This window comes from Staurois parvus, unplaced genomic scaffold (genome assembly GCF_062004578.1).
Source record: "Staurois parvus isolate SC_StPar_1 unplaced genomic scaffold, SC_StPar_1.0 ptg000744l, whole genome shotgun sequence".
NCBI classification, from domain to species: Eukaryota; Metazoa; Chordata; class Amphibia; order Anura; family Ranidae; genus Staurois; species Staurois parvus.
The window spans coordinates 2,291,835-2,315,372 of record NW_028318540.1 but is presented as its reverse complement, the minus strand read 5'-3'; the positions used below and the strand labels follow the sequence as shown (position 1 = coordinate 2,315,372).

The window sequence follows — 23,538 nt, the reverse complement described above, 5'->3', positions numbered from 1 at the left end:
AATAGATTCAAGATACTTAGAGAAATACAAAAAAGATTTATTGAGGTGGTGTTTATACAGGAAACCCATTTATTACAAGAAACAAATGTGAAATTATACTCTAAGCACTACCCATTATGGTTTTATGCAGACTCTCCAACTAAACGCGCTAAAGGTGTAGCAATAGGGTTTGCGAAAAATATAATGTTTAACTTGGAGGAAAAAATGGAGGACCCGGAGGGGAGATTTATATTTTTAAAGGGGAAATTGCAGGAAGTAGAATATACACTGGCAAATATATGCTGCCCTAATAAAAAACCTGAGGTCTATCTAAAAAACATATTGAGGAAGCTATTAGATTTTAAAAAAAGGCAAATTAATTGTAGCACAAGATTTTAACTGTTGCATGGATCCTCAGATGGATATGACGTCACACGTGCTGAGAGAGGGTAATAAATATCTGAAAGTTTTGGGGAAAACAATACAACAATGTCAATTGGTGGATAGCTGGAGAATTAAAAATTTGAATGATAGAGATTACACATTCTACTCTCATGCACATGAGACGTATTCAAGATTGGATTATATATTGCTAGATCACAGACTTGTAGAGTCTCTGGTGAAGGCAAAGATAGAAGTTATAACATTATCGGATCATGCACCTGTCACAATGAGGTTGATATGGGGAAGAGAACATAAAAAGATAAACACGTGGAGATTAAATGAGACACTTCTTAAGGATCAGGAGATGGAACAGACAATTAAAAGAGAAATAGAACAATATTTTGAAAGAAATGAGACTGAAGAGGTGTCTGTGGCGACTGTGTGGGAAGCTCATAAGGCCTATATCAGAGGAATCTTAATAGCGATTGGGGTGAAGAAGAAAAAGGAAAGGAAAGAAAGAATTAACACACTCCTTAGAGAATTATTTGATTTAGAACAGGTACATAAAAAGAAAATAACAAAACATATTAAGCAGAAGGCAATGGAAAAACGAGAAGAACTAAACAATTTAATTGAAGAAAAAAGGAGAGCGTTTAATAAGATGATTAGTGAAAGATATCGGTGGGGAGATAGACCAGGAAAATATTTAATGAGAGCTCAAAGAAAAACGAAAGGTAAGAACTATATAGAGAAAGTAAGAGATAATAAAAGGAGAACTAAAATATTCTACCAAAAATATTGCAAAAGTGTTTAAAGATTATTATAGTAAATTATATAATAACAATCCTCAACGGTCCACAAGAGAAGAGAAAGAAAGAAGTAAAAAAACAGACATACTTAAAAGAGGCGGGATTACCAAAATTGAGAGAAGATCAGTTAATATCCCTTGAGAGATCAATATCAGAAGAAGAAATTCAAAAGTGCACTGAAGAGTACCATGGCAGGGAAAAGTCCGGGACCGGATGGGTACACTGTGAGATACCATAAGAAATTTATAGATCAATTGATACCTAAACTGACTGTATATATGAATGCATTGGGAGGGAAGATAGAAATGAGAGAGGAATCCCTGCAGGCTCATATTACAATAATACCAAAGAAGGGAAAGATAGTACACAGTGTTCTAGCTATAGACCGATATCCTTACTAAATACAGATACTAAACTATATGCAAAAGTTTTAGCAAATAGGTTAAAGGATTTAATGCCGGAGTGGATCCATATAGATCAAGTGGGGTTTGTCCCTGGGAGAGAGGGTAGGGATAATGGACTAAGATCGTTATTACTTATACAAAAAAGTAAAAAAGAAAAATTCCCTGTTTTGTTATTGTCGGTAGACACTGAGAAAGCGTTTGACAGATTAGACTGGGGGTATATGTTGGATACACTGAAAGCTCTGGGGATGGGCCCTAGAATGAGAATATGGATAGGGAAATTGTATAGTCAATCATCTGCTGCAATAAAGGTTAATGGGGAAATATCAGAGAGCTATAAGACGTATAATGGGACCCAACAGGGATGCCCATTGTCACCCTTGTTGTTTGTCCTGTCCTTAGAATCTCTCTTAGCAAAAATAAGGAATAACATAGATATCAAGGGAATTAGGATAGGAGAGACAGAGCATAAAGTAGCGGCTTATGCCATTAATTTGCTGTTTTACGTAGGTAACCCATGGATAACTTTACCTAATTTAATGAAAACTCTGAAAGAATATGGGGAGCTGTCTAACCTAAAAATTAATCAAACTAGAACAGAGATTTTGAATATAAATTTTCCAAGAGGAGAGAAAAAGGTTTTACAAAAAGAATTTTCTTTCTCGTGGAAAGGAAAAGAACTAAAATATTTGGGAATAAATGTAACCGTATCCTCAAAGAACCTATACAAAGCAAATTATATCCCACTATTAAATGAAATTAAGGAGGAAATGAAAAAATTAGGGATAGAAAGTATATCTTGGATAGGACGAATAAATATGATAAAAATGGTAATTGTTCCAAACATTTTGTATAAATTTCATATGATCCCAATAAAGGTGCCATGAATGTATTTTAGGATAATGAAAAAAATGATGATAAAGTTTATATGGGGAAATAGAAAACCTAGAATAAGTTACAAAGTTCTAACTAGAGACAAAGAGAATGGGGGATTGGGTGTTCCTGATTTTAAAAGATATTATAATTCAATATTGATAGCACAAATTTTTGATTGGACACATAATGCACAGGGAAAAATTTGGATAAATATAGAAAACACATTTAGTAAAACACATTTGAGTAGGATAATATGGTTACTACCTCACTGTCGTAGATTGACAGATAGTATAAGTATATTTACATGAATTGTTTTGAAAACTTGGGACACAATACATAAACAGATGGGATGGGAATTCAACTCAATGTTGATGCCCATAGTAAACACAGATTTCTTCCTACCATGGGAATGAAAAAGTTGCAGGGAGATGGATAAAAAAAGGAGATGCACAGTTAAGAGACTTAATGAAAGGTGAGGAAATTTGTCCGTTAGTGGAAATGAAAAGGAAGACGTAGTTGTTTGCTAGGGTAGATGAGTGAAGGTATTTGCAGATTAAAATTTTATAGAAAAACTCCCTAGGCCCTTAAGGAAGAAAGAAAAGTGGAACCCATTTTAGCATTTGTTTAGTACACTGCTTATATGGAGAAATGGGAAAGAGAATTAGCATTAAAGATAGAGGAGGATAAACAAATAAATATTTATAAGTTAACACATGGTAATGTAAATGTGAAAGATGTAGAGATGAACTATAAGTGTTTAGCAAACAAAACAGTGATAATTCACCTTTGTGTTTGTGGGGATGCGGGGAACTGGGCACCATGGTTCATATTTGGTGGGAGTGTTATAAAATTCAGGAATATTGGGAGAACATAATCCATCAGATACAGGAAATAACTGGGATAAAAATACCAAAGGACCTAAGGATATGTCTTTTATATGGAACAGAGTTAACGGTTGAAAAATACAAAAATTCTGAGTTACTGCATTATATTAACACAGCAAAGAGTTGGATTCCTAAATTCTGGAGGGAACAAGAAACACCAAAGACAACGGATTGGATAAGAAAAGTAGATCAGATATATAAAATGGAGGAACTATACCATATACAGTCATGGCCGAAATTGTTGGCACCCTTGATATTTTTCCTGAAAATCAAGTATTTCACACAAAAAAGGTATTGCATTAACACATGTTTTGCTATACACATGTTTATTCCCTTTGTATGTATTGGAACAAATATAAAACAGAGGCAGAAAAGCAAATATGACATAATGTCACACAAAACCCCAAAAATGGGCTGGACAAAAGTATTGGCACCCTTAACTTAATATTTGGTTGCACACCCTTTGGAAAACATAACTGAAATCAGTCGCTTCCTATAACCATCAATAAGCTTCTGACACCTCTCACCCGGAATTTTGGACCACTCTTCCTTTGCAAACAGCTCCAGGTCTCTCTTATTGGAAGGACACCTTTTCCCAACAGCAATTTTAAGATCTCTCCACAGGTGTTCAATGGGATTTAGATCTGGGCTCATTGCTGGCCACTTCAGAACTCTCCAGCGCTTCTTTGCCATCCATTTCTGAGTGCTTTTTGACGTATGTTTGGGGTCATTGTCCTGCTGGAAGACCCAGGATCTTGGACGCAAACCCAGCTTTCTGACACTGGGCCCTACAGTGCGACCCAAAATCCTTTGGTAATCCTCAGATTTCATGATGCCTTGCACACAGTCAAGGCACCCAGTGCCAGAGGCAGCAAAACAACCCCAAAACATCATTGAACCTCCACCATATTTTACCGTAGGTACTGTGTTTTGTTCTTTGTAGGCCTCATTCCGTTTTCGGTAAACAGTAGAATGATGTGCTTTACCGAAAAGCTCTATCTTGGTCTCATCTGTCCACAAGACGTTTTCCCAGAAGGCTTTTGGCTTACTCAAGTACATTTTGGCAAACTGTAGTCTTGCTTTTTTATGTCTCTGTGTCAGCAGTGGGGTCCTCCTGGGTCTCCTGCCATAGCGTTTCATTTCATTTAAATGTCGACGGATAGTTCGCGCTGACACTGATGCTCCCTGAGCCTGCAGGACAGCTTGAATGTCTTTGGAACATGTTTGGGGCTGCTTATCCACCATCCGGACTATTCTGCGTTGCAATCTTTCATCAATTTTCCTCATCCGTCCACGACCAGGGAGATTAGCTACAGTGCCATGGGTTGCAAACTTCTTGATAATGTTGCGCACTGTGGACAAAGGCAAATCTAGTTCTCTGGAGATGGACTTGTAACCTTGAGATTGTTGATATTTTGCCACAATTTTGGTTCTCAGGTCCTCAGACAGTTCTCGTCTCCTCTTTCTGTTGTCCATGCTTAGTGTGGCACAGACAGACACACAATGCAAAGGTTAAGTGAACGTCTCTCCTTTTTATCTGCTTTCAGGTGTGATTTCTATATTGCCCACACCTGTTACTTGCCCCAGGTGAGTTTACAGGAGCATCACATGCTTGTAACATTCTTATTTATCCGCAGTTGTGAAAGGGTGCCAATACTTTTGTCCAGCCCATTTTTGGAGGTTTGTGTGACATTATGTCGAATTTGCTTTCTTTCCTCCCTTTTTTTGTTTTGTCCCAATACACACAAAGGGAATAAACATGTGTATAGCAAAACATGTGTTAATGCAATACGTTTCGTGAGAAATACATGATTTCCTGGAGAAATATCAAGGGTGCCAACAATTTCGGCCATGACTGTAGATGAGGATAAAATAGAGTGCTTCTGCGAGAAATGGAAGAAGGTTAAGCTGATTGAAAGTATTTAGATGAAAACCCTGGGACCCCCAAAGATAGGGGAAGGATGCTGAGTGGAGGGAGGGTGGGGGGTGGCGATTGGGTTAGGGGGGGAAGGGGAAGTTTTGTATTTTTGTATTTGTGATAATAATAGATTAATAAGAGATGTTGATTTTTATTGATGGAATATATGAAATGTAAAATATAATAAAATATTAATAAAAAAAAAAAGAAAGATTAGATTGGGACCTTTCCGTGAGTACCGGAGATGTGTGCTAGGAGTGCGCAGGGCGCGCGCTCTCAGCACATATGTTTTTCTTAATTACGCACAAATGTGGCAGCGCTCCTGTCACTTTGTGTATTATGTTCATGAAACATGACACAATACCCTGAAATGTCACAAAGAGTGCAAAACATATAAATGAGAAGTGCTGTCCCACAAAATTGCTTAGTGCCTAAAAAAGGACATTTGTCTTTCAAATCAGTCATTCGTTATCATCTACCAAATATGTGTACTTCCATAATTATACGTTAGGAATTGATGTTAAATTCTTGGCACCTTTTTGCAGATTATGATAGGTATGAGGAAAGATTACTTTATCATGTTTATTGGAGAAGACAGTGTGAATAAAAGCTGATGGAGGAACTTCCCTTTATAAGATGGCATGTTTAAAGATTTCCACTTGTCATCGTCTGCATTATCCATTCACAGAACAAACCCTACACTGTATGCTTTTTTATACAATCTACTACAATAAAACATTATTGGGGGGCAGCACAGTGGCTAAGTGGTTAGCACTTTCACCTGGCAGCACTGAGGTCGTGGGCTCGAATCCCAGCCTCGGCACTACCTGCATGAAGTGTGCATGTTCTTCTTGTGACTGTGTGAGTTTCCTCTGGGTACTCTGGTTAATTGGCTCCTGTCTAAAATTGGTCCTAGTATGCGTATGTATGAATGGGAGTTAGGGACTTTAGATTATACGATCCTTGAGGGTTAGGGACTGATGTGAATGTACAATAATATATATCTAAAGTGCTGCATGAATTGATGGCGCTATATAAGTACCTGTAATAAAATAAATAAATAAAATACTTCTACATATGCAAATTAATTGTTGACATTCCCTTTTGGTTGATTTTAAATATTCTTCAAATGATTAGGTGTGATTGAAAAAAGTACATGAGAACCAGTGTATAATGCTAGCCATAAATTATACAATTTTCCTTTAGATTTACCAAAAACCATATAATATGAGGTCAAACCTAAACAACACTTTCAATTGTATCTATTTTGGAAGGCCCTTGCCCTACATGCTAAAAGGTAAATCTAAAGAAAATTGTATAGAAATTCTACAGAAAATTGTAAAAAAAATTGTATAATGTATGGCCAGCCTTAGAAATTTACACAGAAGGCATACTGTTTTTCTGCTGAAGTATAGTATTATACTGTATGAGCACAAAGATCAAGTAAATCATTATGGAACAGGATTTTGTGGCAATTTTGTGTGTTAGCATTGACAATTGGGGGAACTTTCATAGTAGTTTTGGGTCACATATTTAAGAGAATCATAACATGCCAATGATTGACGTGTGTAATTATGATTACAGATACCTTGGTTTCTTCCATCTGTACAATAGTGGCTTGGCATTCACGAATACTGTCATTGATATAGTCTATATTTGCTGCTAAGGCTTCCAGTTCCTCCACTACATCCTGCTGTGCCCGATCCTCTCCATTACCTGCCTCTGGGGGAATGGCTGTACGACTCATCAAAGCCTCTTGAAGAAGTGAAAGCTCTTCACGTTTCTGTTAAGAAAATTGTATAGACAAGGATTCATTCAAAACTGTGATGGTTACAAATATATTATGTATAGAAAGTCTACCAGGTAAACTTGCAGTGCTCTTTTTCCCGAAAATTCATAAGCAGGCTACAATGCAGGCCAAGTCAAATAAAGATACTTAGAAAAAAAATAATTTGTTTTTATCTAATGGAGCTACAATAGCAGCAGGGGCAGTGCCAGATGAGTGCTTGGGGGTTCTGAGGAATCCCCAAAAATTCTTTGAACACCCTCAACACCCCCAAAATTTATACACCTGAATTTGCAATATAAAGTCACAGAATTTTTTAAAATAGTATTTTACCTGCATGTCCTGTGTGGCAGTGAAGGTCTGGGGACTTTTTCTTATAGAGGATGGATACAGCATCCCTGGCTGCATAAGCCGCTGATCTTCAGTGAGTCCCGGCAGGCAAATTGATCCCAATGTTGTGCAGAGGCACTAAAATGTAAAACTACCGAGACACATGGCACATCTGCATTTGCTGGCCACGCCAAGGAAAGGATGGAGGAGGAAGCCCGCTGCCCAGCCCAGTCCGTGGAGGAAAGTAATTATGCTCTCTCTCTCCCAGCATGCAAGCTGCATTCACCAGGGACTAGATTGGGGTTCCGATCTACTTGTCCCTCATGACAATCTACTTGTCCAGATTAAAAAAAAAATGTTAACCAAAACCGTATTTAAATCTGAGATGCTTTTATGAATGTCTGGGGCTTTTAAAAACAAAAAGGGGCTTTATGGAGACATAAACGTTTAATATTTTGAATATTGCGCTGTTTATCTCCTCCTCCCCTCCCTGACTGTCTCCAGCACTGCACCCAGGAACTAGCAGGGAGGGGAGAGACCTTGCAGTGTGAGGAACACTGATTGGGTGCTCATCAGGAAAGGGGAGTGTTGGTCTTATACTTTATCCCTTTCGCTGCCAGAGCCGTTTTTGTGTTTTTTGCACACGTTTAATAAATCATTTTAGGCCTGAAGATTACACAAAACTCCCAAACATTATATATTTTCTGAAAGTAGACCCCTAGAGAATAAAATAGTGGTAGTTCCAATTTTTTAGAGCACAAAAAAGCAATATATTACCCTATTTTATGGTAAGATATAAAAGACAAAGTTGCAGCGAGTAAATAGATATCCAACATGTCAAACCTAAAATGTGTGCACGCTCATGAAATGGCTACGAACTTGAGTACCCTATATTTTCTATAGACAACCCTTTTAAAGCCCCTTATAGGTCATCAGTATAGAGTTATGGAGGAGCTCTGGTGCTAGAATTATTGCTCTCATTCTGGCGTGAGCGGTGATATGTAACATGTGTATCACAATCGACATTTTTATGTTTAGGCAAACCCAATGTGTTATTTAACGTTTGTACATGCGTATATGTGGGGGCTCAAATTTTTTTTTGAGAGGATGATATGTGCTTCGCTGTAACTTAAATTTTTTACAATTTAAACATTTTTTTCCATCACATAGGAGACAATAAGCCCCCTATGTGATGATTTTTGGTGACAGGTTCTCTTTATTGAGACATCCAGGGTCTGAAAGACCCCCAATGTCTCCCTTTGTACTACACTGAATGTAATGCAGTGCACATCATTGTCCACATTATATTCCTTCCCGGCCTCGATGGGGAAATCTCTCAACGGGGAAACGGAAATTACATCATAACATCACTTTTGAGTCAAGACAAGAAGGGGAGGGGAGTGGACATGTCCACTCTCCTTCCTCCTCTCTAGCCAACGGCAATAAACCAGTCCCAGGCCCGCAGATGGGCAAGTGGAGCTCTGGAGACAGTGGGCTGGCACTGTGGGCTGTGTAAAAGCAATCGGGTGGCAGTGCTGCCGCCCAACTGCTTTCACCTGACAGGTGAGTCTTGCTGCTTGCAGGGGAAAGGGTTAAAAAACGACATGTCCTGGGCGTCGGGCAATATGAATTCAACATCCCTGCATCCCACCAGGCAGACAGGAGCTGTGTTTCCTTATATAGAGCTGCTGCAGGCACAGGACAAAAGGGTTTTTTGTTTTTCTGTCCCAGACCCCGAGGATTACTTCTAGAAATGAAAGTAGGCTGTGCCTGCCCCCTTACCACCACAAAATCACCTGCCTGGTCTTGTTCCTTATTATGGAGCTGCCTGTTGAGCCGGAACAAAAGTGGGGGGGATTCTGGACAGTGACTCTAGTCCTCAATTATGCAGGAATGTCTTTCTGTTAACAGGCCAGGCACTGGCAGACAGTGCCTGTTACCTTAAGGAGCCGCTGAGCTGGGACAAGGAGGGAGGGTTTTCAAGTCATCATCTATGGTGGTGGCACGGCAGACACTGATCAACGGCATGCCTGGTCTGGATCTCTAAGGGGTATCCTGTGATCTGGTTACTCTGATTGGGCACTGCAATCATTAGAGTGCCCAGAGCAGGTGTCCCCATTTAGAGTGCACCATTAGACTCTAAGGCAGTGGTTCTTAACCTTGTTGGAGGTACTGAACCCCACCAGTTTAATATGCGCATTCACCGAACCCTTCTTAATTGGAAAAATAAAATATGATTTTTAAAATTCAAAACATAGGTATATATTTCTACATAGGTGCACAAAATGAACAAAACCATTAAGAACAAGGAACAAAACCATTAAAACATGATTTTCACACAAAAACAAAATAATGAATATTTACCGCAAATCAGTGTGACTTCTGCTGTTGTCTTTCAGAGGCCAGTTCAGAAATGCGCGGCATTACCTTGGCAAGTGCCACTCTCATGTCATTTTCGCAACAAAGTCTGTTCCTTTTCTTCGTCTTTATGTCCAGCATCCTCGAAAAGGATTGCTCGCAAAGATATGTTGTAACAAACGGTATGAAAATCTCCAGAGCTTTCTTAGCAATAACAGGGTACCTCACCATTTGTTGACACCAAAACGTTGAGAGCGCTGTTGATCTGAAGAGTTGCTGTTGAACCTGGCTCTGCTGAAGTTCAATGATTTCATCGAGGTATTCATCATTGACATATGTTGTCTCAACACTAAACGTGAACGGCTGTTTCACCCATGCTGGATATGACTCTCTTGTAGGGAAGTATCCGTCGAGAGACTTTGCAAGCTCATCTAAGTGCGTGGCAATTGCTTGCTTCAGTTCCGCGGGTACAGAAATGCCTCCGATTCCAGATACATCTTCGATCTTACTTACACAGTCGTCTAGCAGGGGAAAGTTTGCGAAGTTATCGTTCTCTATTCGTCGTTTCCATAACGGTAGCTTTTTTTGAAAAGCCTTCAGGTTTTCTTCCGCTTCGATGATGTTGACTCCACCGCCCTGCATCTGTTGATTGAGATGATTGAGAGCTGTGAAGATATCAGTCATGTACGCTAAAATGAGAATGAACTCAGAATTTTTGAAGCAATCTGCATGACAATGTTGGTGCTCTTGCAAAAACAGGGCTAATTCCACACGCACGGCAAAAACACGATTCAGCACCTGTCCCCGGGATCACCACCGAACGTTAGAATGGTACAAAAGCACCTCGAATTCAGATCCCATTTCTTTACACAGCTCCCTGAAGATGCGGTGCCTCAGAGCACTATTTCGCACATAGTTCACGCATTCCACTACAATTTTTAATACTTCTGCCAGTTTTGGAGGCAAGGTTTTTGTTGCCAACGCATGCCTGTGCAGAATACAATGCGTAAAAATGATGTGTGGTGCATCGGCTTTCACTAGCGCACCAAAACCAGACTTTCTTCCCAGTATGGCTGGAGCTCCATCTGAACAAACTGCAGAAACCATATCCCACGAAAGATTGTTGTCCTTGAAGAAGTCATCCACAAGTTTCTTCACATCGGCTGCCTTAGTTGTTGTTGTAAGAGGCTTACAAAATAAAAAATCTTCCTCTATCACGTCGTCTTTCACATAGCGCACGAATACTGCAAGCTGGCTTAGATTGGAAACGTCTGTGGTCTCGTCGAGTTGAAGGCTAAATTTTGCCGGGCTTGAAATCAGATCTGCAACTACTTGAGCCAAGATGTCCTTGCTCATGTCCTCTATTCTGTCGCTGATGGTGTCATTTGAAAGAGGAATTTGGGATAACTTAACTTCAGCCGCTTTTCCCAGCATGATATTCGCCATCTTCAATACAGCTGGTTTTATGACTGTTTCACCAATGGTGTGTGGCTGGCCCTGCTTTGCGATCAGGTAAGCAACTTCGTACGATGCTATGAGGTTCGGTTTGTTGATGGGTACAAAGCCGAGAACAGGCACACTAGCCTTTTCATCGAATCTGGCTCTCCTCACCTTGAATTCAGCGAGCGTTGTGTTCTTGTATTTTCCATCTCCATGCTGCTTAAGGAAGTGTTCTCTTAGTTTTGCCGATGCTAGACTAGAATTGCTCAACTTGGCTTTGCAAATCATGCAGTTAGGACGCTGACTCCCATCACGTTCCCTTATACATGTGAATCCATATTGTACATATTCGTCCGACCACTTTCTTTTTTTGCTCGACATAGTTAGTATGAAGGGATTAAAATATTAAGAAAGAAATCACGTACCATCACGACAGTTACAATTCGACTACTGGGCGCACCAAATTCCCTGCAGCACAGATAGGCCAAGCGATGTTGCGTGACCACCTGCAGCCAATGATGGATAAGCGGGGCGTGTCATCACAAATCATATGAGTCGGGTGTGGGTCTTCACCTCCGCCGAACCCGCGAGACTGACTCACCAAACCCCTGGGGTTCGATCGAACCCAGGTTAAGAACCACTGCTCTAAGGGGTCACTCCTGCCTTTTTTGGGCACTCTAAGGGGACACTCACCTGCTCTGGGCACCTTGAGGAGACACTCTCCTGCTCTGGGTACTCTAAGGGGACACTTTTCAGCTCTGGGCACTCTGAGGGGACAATCTCCTGCTCTGGGTACTCCAAGGGGGCATCTAAGGGCCCACTGCTGCTCTGGTAAAAGGTCACTCCTGTTCTGGGCAGTCTAAGGGGTCACTCCTGCTCTGGGCACTCTAAGGGGTCACTTTTGCTCTGCACTGTGTACTACTCAGTGCCCCCCCCCCCCCCCCCCACTGTATGGATTGTACAGGGGGCACACTGATCACCACTGTAGAGAGGGCACACTGACAAAGTATTGTTTTACTCAGTCCTGACCCCACACATTATACGCTAGATAGTGCTGACACCTTCACTCTATATGCTCTGTTGTATGTTTAACAATGAAGGGGGCACAATGACTGCTATAATCCTGGAGGTTAATATTATACAATGTTGGGGGTCAATTATTATGTAGTTCTTAATGCACATTCCTGGGGGTTTATTCCTGTGTTGTGCTGGGGTTCATTATTTTGCCATGCTGGGATTTAATTGTCATGCCATGCTAAGGTGTTAATTATTGTGCAATATTGAAGGTTTATTATTGTGCCATGTTTGTGGTTCATTATTTAGCCATGCTTGTGATTCATTATTGTGCTGCGATTTGGTTTATTTCTGTTCTGTGGCCGAGGGTTAGTTGTTATGCTGTGCTAGGTATTATGGCTGGCCTTGACATGTACTGAGAGCTATCATTGCTGGCCCAGACACTTGCTGGGGTTTATCATTGCTGGTTCCATGTGTGCTTGTTTTACTCCAACAATCAATTCTATGTGCCCCAAGGCCGTTGTCTATCTATACATAGGGGGAAGCCTGTGAAGAAACACTCACTTTTAGTCTTGCCCACCTATGGCCACACCTACTTTTGTCCACACCTACAAAAGCACATTAGAGCGAATTTGTCAGAACATAGCACCCCGAAAAAAAATTGTCTGGAGCCAATTTGGATAGCAGATTTAAATATCAAGCCCTGAGATACAGGTCACAGAGATTATGACTTTAATTGCTAAAGGGATGTTAAAGATCTTGTCCCTTTGGGCTTCCAGTAATATATGAAGTTGATTACCACCCTTACTCTAAATACCAGTTCTGGGTGGACTTAATTTTTAAGATATTTAACTAAGACTTAAGACTTTAAGTAAATCTGTTATGGGTAAGGTATGGTGGCTGCCATTGCTGACCTTGCCTTTTGAAAATCAACACTCCCTGTGGAATTTGTTAGCAAATAAGGCATTTTGACAAAGCCAGGCAACTAGGATTTCAAATGCAGGATAGTAATAGTAGCACCCATGCTTCTATCATGGCAGGAATGCTTTAAGAAGTACACAGACATCTATTACTGGGCTTTTTTGCTGAATCCAGCAACCATCCACAATATTTGAGGCAGTGGGAGAAGCTGCACTTTCAAGGATCAGGGTCAGCCTCAGTTCACACTAGAATGCGGTACGGTAAACCCCTGATCTGTGTGCGCTTCCCGCACCACATTCAAGTCAAACTCCCCTTGTGATCTGCACCGGGTGTCAGTGCAATCTTAACTACATCCCACATGCAAGTCTCAAACTCAAAAATCATGCAATCTGGTTGCAGTGCGTTTCCAACATTACTTCATGCGTGACTTGGCTGTTGTATGGATGCGGTGCGATTTGAGTCTATTCAAAATTAACAGGCTCAAATCACACCACACTGAATCGCATGTGATTTGTACAGGAATGTGGTGCAGTTCCTATTTGATTCATGGTGTGAGCCTAGGCTAGAAAATCTTGTCCAACTGCTAATGTTTTCCATGATACCCACAACCCTGCTTTTTTCCTTAGTTGCCTTACACAGCAGCACTCAGTGGTTGTTATCCCTTACCTATACCCAGTTAACCTCCCTAGCGGTCTGATTATGTCTGTATTTCTGTGCTCAAAGCGGTACATTTTTTTGCATGGAAATATGTTGTTTTTTTATTGTAGGCCTGTAATTCTTAGTAATAACTCACTGAAATCTGTCCGAACAAGAGTCTAGTAAACATCCCGTATGATAAAATTTGAAACACAAAATCATAAATTAAAATATAATAAATAATCATAAAAAATAATAATATAATAATAATACATTTAATTCAATAATGTAATCAAACCAAAAACACTGAAATTTGAAATAGAGTGCCAAGTTCGCACATCACTGAGCTTAGTCGCAAAATCGTTTTCAGTGTCTGATGATGAATTTCCCCACGATTCATTATCACTCAATTCTGCAAGTAGTTCTAATTTACTATCGCTGTTCTCTAGCTGCTCTAAAACCACTTTTGATCTAAAGGGACGCTTTTTGGACGCCATGGATGTTTCTCAGTTTCCAGGCAGAAAGAACAGTAAAAATGCAGGCATGGCACAGGACAAAGCACTAGGGACAAAATGTATGTGAAATGGTTTGATACTTTAATGTTATACTATGAGAGTTTAGTGTATTGAGTGAGTGTCACATTTTTAAATTTTTTAATTTCCCGCCGGTTCCATCCCCTGTACATCCCGATGCTCGCAGGGAACGGAACCCGGAAGATGGATGCCAGCATCGGCCGGAGGAGATGGCAGGGGACGCTGCAGGGGGGACAACGCGGGAGCGCAGCACAAGGTTAGTGTTGCAGGGTAATCCTGAGTGTAGCTCGGGGTTACCACTTCGGGTACTGAAAGTTAACCCCGAGCTACACTCGGGAATACCGCCAGGGGGGTTAAGTGACTGGTCTCGGGTGATACACAGAGATGAAGTAACTCCTCCTACATACAGTGCCTTGAAAAAATATTCATATCTCTTGAAATTTTCCACATTTTGTCATGTTACAACCAAAAATTTTATGTGATAAACCAACACAAAGTGGCACATAATTGTGAAGTGGAAGGAAAATGATATCCCTGACATGTCTGGTGTGTTCCTTGGCCTTCATGATGCTGTCTTTTTCATTACTGTTCTGAGGGCATCACAGAACAGCTGTATTTATACTGAGATTAAATTACACCTAGGTGGATTCTGATTAGGTGACTTCTGAAGGCAATTGGTTCCACTAGATTTTAGTTAGGGGTATCAGAGTAAAGGGGGCTGAATATAAATGCACACCATACTTTCAGATATTTATTTTTAAAAGATTTTGAAAACCATTTATCATTTTCCTTCCACTTCACAATTATGTGCCACTTTGTGTTGGGTATATCACATAAAATTCCAATTAAATACATTTAACTTTTTGTTGTAACATGACAAAATGTGGAAAATTTCAAGGGGTATGAATACTTTTCCAAGGCACTGTACGTTGTACCTGTTTATCTGCAGCCATTTGGCCTGTACATCTTTGTAAATTAATTTTCACAGACTCACAAAGCAGGGGACAGGGAGCTGCAGTTACACACTGTACACGAGCTCTGAGAGCAGGAACAGAGCTGTGGATGTCAATCACAGGCTATATGTTAGATCTCTTGGTGTCAAGAAAACTTGTGAGAAGTGACATACAGTGCTGATTACAGAGGAATTAGACAGCAGAAAGAAATTACATTTAGTGCTTTGGAGAAAGGCAAGTAAACACTATAGTAGGCATCACTAAATGGTGGACCGAGCCACTATTCCACATGGACCTGCAGTCACACCATTTAGGGGCCACTTCTTTCCACCAGTCTCTGCAGCTGGTGTAACAGCAGAGCGGGAGATGAAACATTTGTGGGAGTCACAGCACAGCATTGAACAGAGTGTGGGATTTGCCAGGTTTAAACAACCAGCTAATGATTGGATACAATCACCTGCTGGTTAATACAAAAATCTAACCCCACCTGCTCCCACTCCAGCATCTGCAATTTCATTTTGTACCTATATCAAGATGTGTACTCGTGCATGCTTCAAGTCTATGTATGTTTTTGTACTCAGAATATACAAAACCTGTTTAATAAAAATTTACTGAAACAGAAAAAAATTAATCAAGAAGTGTTTTCATTAAAACAGTGTGCCAACAAAAGATCTGTATGTCCATACAAAAAGTACAAATAATTTTTTTGGCAAATTAGTTATTTTCAAATTACCAACACATACTGACACTGCTAAATTGGGCCTGGGCATCTACAGGTGAAACTCAATAAATTAGAATATCGTGCAAAAGTTCATTTATTTCAGTAATGCAACTTAAAAGGTGAAACTAAATATATGAGATAGACTCATTACATGCAAAGCAAGATAGTTCAAGCCGTGATTTTTCATAATTGTGATAATTATGGCTTACTGTCAGTGATCTGGGTATGACCAGAAATGTGTGGACTGACAAAGGGAAGTAACAGGCTTCAGGAATGATGTAATAACAATATAATTTATTGTTAGCCGCCCAAATATACAAAACACACAGTAATAAAACCAAACTTCCACTAATATCAATATGTGCGGGAACACAGGCGTAGTCAGGGCTGGAGAGGTGGAATGGTCAGGCAGGCCGTATGGTTCTGTCAGATACCGCCTAGCAATACCTCTAGCAATCCACAGGACAGGATTCCCCAGAGCGCTGAGTCTAAGCCCCAGTCTGCTTGTTCACCAGGGCCCCTGATGGTGGGGATGGACTTGGAGCAGACAGTGACCAGGTCACAGCTCCTGAGTACACCGACCTGTGGTAGAGGGATCCACCAGAGGTATACACTGGTAAGAGCCTGACGTGAAGAAGCAGATAGGTCCGTGCAGGACGGATGGATGGCAGAGTAGCAAGTGTGGTCAGACAGGCCAGGTCGGTAACAGTGGGGACAGCACGGTACAAGGCAGCAGGCAAAGAGTAGTCGTTCACTCGCCGGGTTCGGTAACAGGAGTTCAGATCAATAGGGATATCCAGAAGAGTAGTCAAACGAGCCAGGGATCAGAGCAGGAGAAGTCAGAAAGGTCAGGATCAAGCAGGGTCGGCAGCAAGGCAATCAGGAGTACAGGACAATCAGGAACAAGATACAGGGGCTCATGGGACAACACCAAGGCACTGATTGCAGGCCTGGTGCTGCTTAAATATACCTCCTGCAATCAGCCTCAGGTGATGGCTTGATTGCAGGAGTGAGATCCTGGCTGCTGAAAGCACCCACTGGCAAGCACCGGTACTGCAGCCCATACAGCAGGGGAGCCCATTCCTGACACACCCGCTGGAAAGCACCAGTATTGCAGCCCACACGGCAGGTGAGCCCATTCCTAACACTTACAGCTCATGAAAACCCCAAATCCACAATCTCATAAAATTTGAATATTGTGAAAAGGTGCAAAATTCTAGGCTCAAAGTGTCCCACTCTAATCAGCTAATTAAGCCATAACACCTGCAAAGGGTTCCTGAGCCTTTAAATGGTCTCTCAGTCTGGTTCAGTAGGAATCACAATCATGGGAAAGACTGCTGACCTGACAGTTGTGCAGAAAACCATCATTGACACCCTCCATAAGGAGGGAAAGCCTCAAAAGGTAATTGCAAAAGAAGTTGGATGTTCCCAAAGTGCTGTATAAAAGCACATTAATAGAAAGTTATGTGGAAGGGAAAAGTGTGGAAGAAAAAGGTGCACAAGCAGCAGGGATGACTGCAGCCTGGAGAGGATTGTCAGGAAAAGGCCATTCAAAAGTGTTGGGGACTTTCACAAGGAGTGGACTGAGGCTGGAGTCAGTGCATCAAGAGCCACCACACACAGACGGATCCTGGACATGGGCTTCAAATGTCGTATTCCTCTTGTCCCCTTCCTGAACAACAAACAACATCAGAAGCGTCTTACCTGGGCTAAAGAAAAACAGACCTGGTCTGTTGCTCAGTGGTCCAAAGTCCTCTTTTCTGATGAGAGCAACTTTTGCATCTCATTTGGAAACCAAGGACCCAGAGTATGGAGGAAGAATGGAGAGGCACACACTGCAAGATGCTTGAAGTCCAGTGTGAAGTTTCCACAGTCTGTGTTGATTTGGGGAGCCATGTCATCTGCTGGCGTTGGTCCACTGTGCTTCATTAAGTCCAGGGTCAACGCAGTCATCTACCAGGAGATTTTGGAGCACTTCATGCTTCCTTCCGCAGACGGGCTTTATGGGGATGCTGACTTCATTTTCCAGCAGGACTTGGCACCTGCCCACACTGCCAAAAGCACCAAAACCTGGTTGAATGACCGTAGGATTACTGTGCTTGACTGGCCAGCAAACTCGCCTGACCTGAACCCCATAGAGAATCTATGGGGCATTGCCATGAGAAAGATGAGAGACATGAGACCGAACAATGCAGAAGAGCTGAAGGCCGCTATTGAAGCATCCTGGTCTTCCATAACACCTCAGCAGTGCCACAGGCTGATAGCTTCCATGCCACGCCGCACTGAGGCAGTAATTGCTGCAAAAGGGGCCCAAACCAAGTACTTATGCATGCTTGTACTTTTCAGAGGTCCGATATTGTTCTATGTACAATCCTTGCTTTATTGATTACATGTAATATTCTAATTTTCTGAGATTGTGGATTTGGAGTTTACATGAGCTGTAAGCCATAATCATCACAATTATGACAAATCACGGCTTGAACTATCTTGCTTTGCACGTAATGAGTCTATCTCATATTAGTTTTAAGTTGCATTACTGAAATAAATTAACTTTTACACAATATTCTAATTTTTCGAGTTTCACCTGTAGGCTTCAATGACCTCTGGGAACTAAAGTGTTAAACAACACAAATGTAACAAAAAGAATCAAGATAGCTTATGTACACCTTTCTAAGAAACAAAATGCACTTCTAGGCACCAATTTGCTATTTTGAGAAATTTGCACTGTAACAATCTAATGTAGTTTCATCACTGAACTTTAAAACATTCACTGCAGGCATACATGGAGTTTGTATTCTCAGAAAACACAAACTCAAATTAAAATCTCTGCAATTTTTTTTTCATAGGTTAGTTGCCATAAATAACTGAATCACATTTAAAACAGTAAGTACTACCTACCAAGAGACACACACGCACACAGTTACCACTTTCAAAGTGGTAATGGATGCTGTTGACTATATTAACATTATACTGTGTGGCCTGTCTCTTTACTTGGAGTAGTTTTCACAACTTCTTTGATCCTTGCTATCTCAATCGTTGATCCATTATCAAGGTCTTAGTTGTGCTTACTTCAAGTAATCAACGATTTTATAAAATATCTCTGGATTTATATGATTTAAAAAGCTTTTAAAACATTTGTACAAAATGCAAAAAAATTATAAAATATTTATACTCACTCTCAGGAGCCTTTCCATGTCATTCTCCAAGTTGAGTAGAGTAAGCCTTTGTAAAACAACTTCATGAACCCTCCTTTCTAAAGTCTGCCATTTCATTCGGGCAGTTTTACTAAGAGGAAGGCCTGGGCGTCCAACTTTTCTCCTGTCAGCAGATGAAAGAGTGAGTATGTGTGTTAGTGGGCATTAAAATGTATCTATGGTCAAAATGTAAAATCATACATTCGTTTCCACATTGTATTTCAACTATTCATAGCCTTTTGCAGTTTGTTAATTTACTTTGTGAAGATCCCCACACATTTACTTCCTTGAGTTCGCTTACGCATTCACTATGCTATGTGGGTAGCACTGTTGTGTCACACAATTCACACAACCTGCCTTCTGGAACTACAAAGGTGTTTAGAGTAGGAGTTTCAAAAGGTGGAGTCAGTACAGGAATCACTGATTGCAAGCAGCAAAGTACCATGGGATATGCAGCCCTTAGAAATAAACAGAAGAAGTGCAGCTGCAGAGCATGAAGGGAATCCTGGAAATTGTAGAAGGAGAGGGCAAACAGACAGGCAGAATTCACACACAGAACAGCAAATTCTTAACTTTTGGGACATTCAAAAGCAGTCCAACTGAGTGGCGGGCAACACAGCAAACAATCGCTACAGCACCAAAAAAGCAACAGAGAACTGGAGAATTTCTGCAGCTCAAAGAACTATCTGAAAGGCCTTACACCAGAATCTTGGCATCAGATGAGGACAAAATATCCACCTGGTAGAACTTATAGAATGCGTGAGTCAAAGACCAAGTGGCAGCCTTTCAAATCTAGGAAACAGTTTCTTGTTGCCGAAAAGGCCAAGATGCGCTCACAGATGTAGCAGAGTGCATATTGACTGTAAAGGATGGAACAAGATCCTTGAGACCATAAGCTTGAAAGATGGTCTGTCTTAGCTAGAAATGGTTGAACAAGGAGGCGGGGCACCCTTCCGAGAATCTCATCTTTCTGAAAGAAGTAGTTGTTGAAAGACAGTACCACACTGACTGAACCAAATCCTGACAATAGAGCTAAATTTATTTTGAGAAGGCAGAGGGGAAGGCAGAAACTACCTGGGATAAGAAAGAAGTGCTGGGTCTCAACACCACCTTGTTATGCAAGACCAAAAAAAAAGATTTTTTGGAAAATAAGGCCACCAGTTCAGTCACTCACCTCCACTCACCACAAACATACTCTTGTATTCCTCGATCTCGAATTATACCACGACAATCTCCAAATACTAACAAAGAACCACTTCAACCCGTATCTGGCAACTCATACCTCCACTTCAACGGCTCTCACCACCCCAAATGGATCCAAAATACACCTAAAGGGCAATTCTGTCATCTCAGACAAAACTGCACCACAGACTCAGACTACAATCTTCAGAGCGACATTCTAATAAAGAAATTCCAAGACAAAGGTTACCCACACAAGCTAGTAGATGAGGCCCACTCCGTCTACCGTAAGGGTAGACCCCCAACACACAATAGCACAGAGCCTCCCAACCAGGTCAGATTTATAACCAAATTCCACAACAGCTTTCACAAAATGGAGTCTATCATCAACAGACATTGGCCTATACTACTACAGGATCCTCATTTAATAGACATTTTAGACACAAAACCAAAATACACTTACCGCAGAGCCACCAACCTTAAAAACAAGATTGCCCCTAGCAAATACAACCCACCCACCAACACACCCAACACACTTTGCCTCGTACCCATTGTCGGCATGTATAGATGCAACAAAGCACTATGCAAAACTTGCCAATTTGTTAAACACGGACAAAAAAACTTTACCACAAAAGGAAAAACCTACTCATTCAAAGAATTTTATAACTGCTCCACTGATCACGTGATCTATTGTCTATCCTGCCCCTGTGGCCTTCTATATGTGGGACGCACCATCAGACCCCTCAGCGCCAGGTTTGGTGAGCACAGATGTCTCATCGAAGACGGTAAAGACAAACATAGCGTCCCACACCACTTCCTTGAATATCACCAAAAATCCACTGATGGCCTACAAGTCTGGATCTTGGAATCCATCCCCAACAACCTCTCTGAGTCTGAACGCTTCAAAAAACTCTGTTCACAAGAAACCTACTGGATATTTACATTAGACACATTGTCCCCTGGTGGACTCAACGAGGAATTAGACATTAACACTATATTATAAAAACCACAATTTCCCATTCATAGCCAACCAACATTTATCCCTTGACCTACACTGATTCATCATCTTTTTTCACATCTTTTTATTTCTCTCATAACCAATCATTTAATTTAATTTTATGTATTTAAGGAATTTTTGAATTTTATTTTAATTTAATTTTAAATTTTCATAAATCATTTCCAATATGTTTGTCACCTATTACCATAGTAATATCCATTGTTAATCTACCCACTACTAACATGCATAAATGTTACTATTACTATGAAGCTCCTGCAGAGCCATAACCATATCTCATCTTTTGCAATTACGCTGTAGTACCACTAAGTATCTGTTCACTACTGTTACATATTTGATGTGCCAGTGCTGCAAGGTGAACTGCCTACTCCATACTAAAATCTGTAAATTTAATTAATTTATTTCTAATTTTATAATATATATATATTTACTATATATATATTAATTTTTAATCTTTGGATTTTTTAATTCTGTATCCTTATTTATCCCCATCAATATTTTTAACTGTTTAATACTCATTTTACAATGTATTTGTAACTTTACTTATTTTTATTCCTATTTTTATTATTTTTGTTTTTATTTTTATTTATTTTTATTCATTATTTTTTATTTAATTTTTTTTTTAATATTTATTTTTATTTATTTTTTTTCTTTTTAGATCTCTTTTTATATTTTTTTTTATATTTTTATTTTATTTTTATATTATTCTTAACCCCATTACCTATTACCATTTTTTCATCTTTACACAATTTTATTACATCTCGTATTTTTCCTCTTTTTTCTTTTCCATTTTTGAACATCCATGACTTTCCACTATTCACCTTGCAATAATGGCTAATCACTGGTTAATTGATTAATTAGACTCGCGCTCCCTATATATTCATCCTTGTCCCTCCACCTCCCCCTGCTTTAAAAAAGAGCGCACTTCCACCTTCCACGGCTAGCGCATGCTCCGAAACGCATCGCAGTGCACCTTGGGATCTGACGTCATCACGGCCACGCCGCCGCTGCGCTCCAGCGTGCGTTCCATCTGGTTCTGAGGGAGGACGTGCATGCTGGCCGGCCTCACCGCTGTTCCCCTCCAGCCACCACGCTGTTCCAGCCCGAAAGCTGACCTCCCCACACTGCAGAGAGATGATGGCTCTTCACCCTGGTTACCACCCCACTGTTAACTATTGTTAACTACGGTTTTTATGCTTATTATTACTTTACACATGTGAGTGTTTCTACAGATAGACTTTAATAAAGAGGCTTATTGCACTTAGAGGCACTTCTCTCCTTCTCTTGTGGGAAGCAGACCTACTAGCTTTAAAGCTGAAGGTAAATCTTTTTATATTTTGCCATTCCTAGTTCCCTTTTTTTCCTCTCAGTTACATTCTAATAACATTTTTAATAAAACCTTCAGTTTCCATTCCATGCTTTATTTTACACTCAGTGATGTCATCACTGGGCCTCTGCTTCTGCCACGCCATCCTGTACCTGGATACAAACATTTCCAGATTGTTGCTGAACCTGGAGGCCAGGAGGTCTAAGAGGTCCCCACCTACAAAATTGGTCCTGCAACATTCTGGGTGCAGGGACTACTCTCCTGGGTCAAGTCACTGCAGGCTAAGGAAATCTACTAGCCAATTGTCTATGCCTGGAATGTACAGTTGTGTTCAAAATAATAGCAGTCAGACATCACTAACCTGATCAATCACTGTTTTTGGTAAAAATGATATTTCTACATGGCAAATAATTTACTAGCAGGTGTAGTAGAGTAATAGAAATCCAACAGACCCAACAGTCATGAAATGCATGCTGCTGATTCTGTGTAATCGAATCACTAATTGAAAGGGGCATGTTCAAAATAATAGCAGTGTGGAGTTCTATTAGTGAGGTCATTCATTCTTTGAAAAACAGGTGGCAATTATTGCCCTTTTTTAAGGAAGGAAGGCAGCAAATGTTGTACATGCTGGTTACAGTGCATTTCTCTCTGAAATTCTGAGGAAAATGGGTCGTTCCAGACATTGTTCAGAAGAACAGCATACCTTGATTAAAAAGTTGATTGGAAAGGGGAAAACATATAAAGAAGTGCAGAAAATGATAGGCTGCACAGCTAAAATGATCGCAAATGCTTTAAAATGGCAACCAAAACCTGAAAGACGTGGAAGAAAGTGAAAAACTACCATTCAAATGGATAGAAGAATAGCCAAAAAGGCAAG

At 40.5% G+C, this 23,538-nt stretch overlaps 1 protein-coding gene across 6 annotated transcripts in view; it reads right to left on the bottom strand.

Moving 5' to 3' along the window:
* Window positions 1–23,538, bottom strand: part of KIF21B (kinesin family member 21B) — a 400,290-nt gene that overhangs the window by 130,851 nt on the left and 245,901 nt on the right. For all 6 annotated transcript variants that reach the window (XM_089654112.1, XM_089654107.1, XM_089654109.1 and 3 more), the window contains exons 19-20: window positions 19,123–19,264; window positions 6,843–7,037 (exon numbers count right to left, since the gene is read on the bottom strand). In XM_089654112.1, coding sequence (XP_089510238.1) covers window positions 6,843–7,037; window positions 19,123–19,264 — 337 coding nt within the window. The remainder of the gene's footprint in view (window positions 1–6,842; window positions 7,038–19,122; window positions 19,265–23,538) is intronic.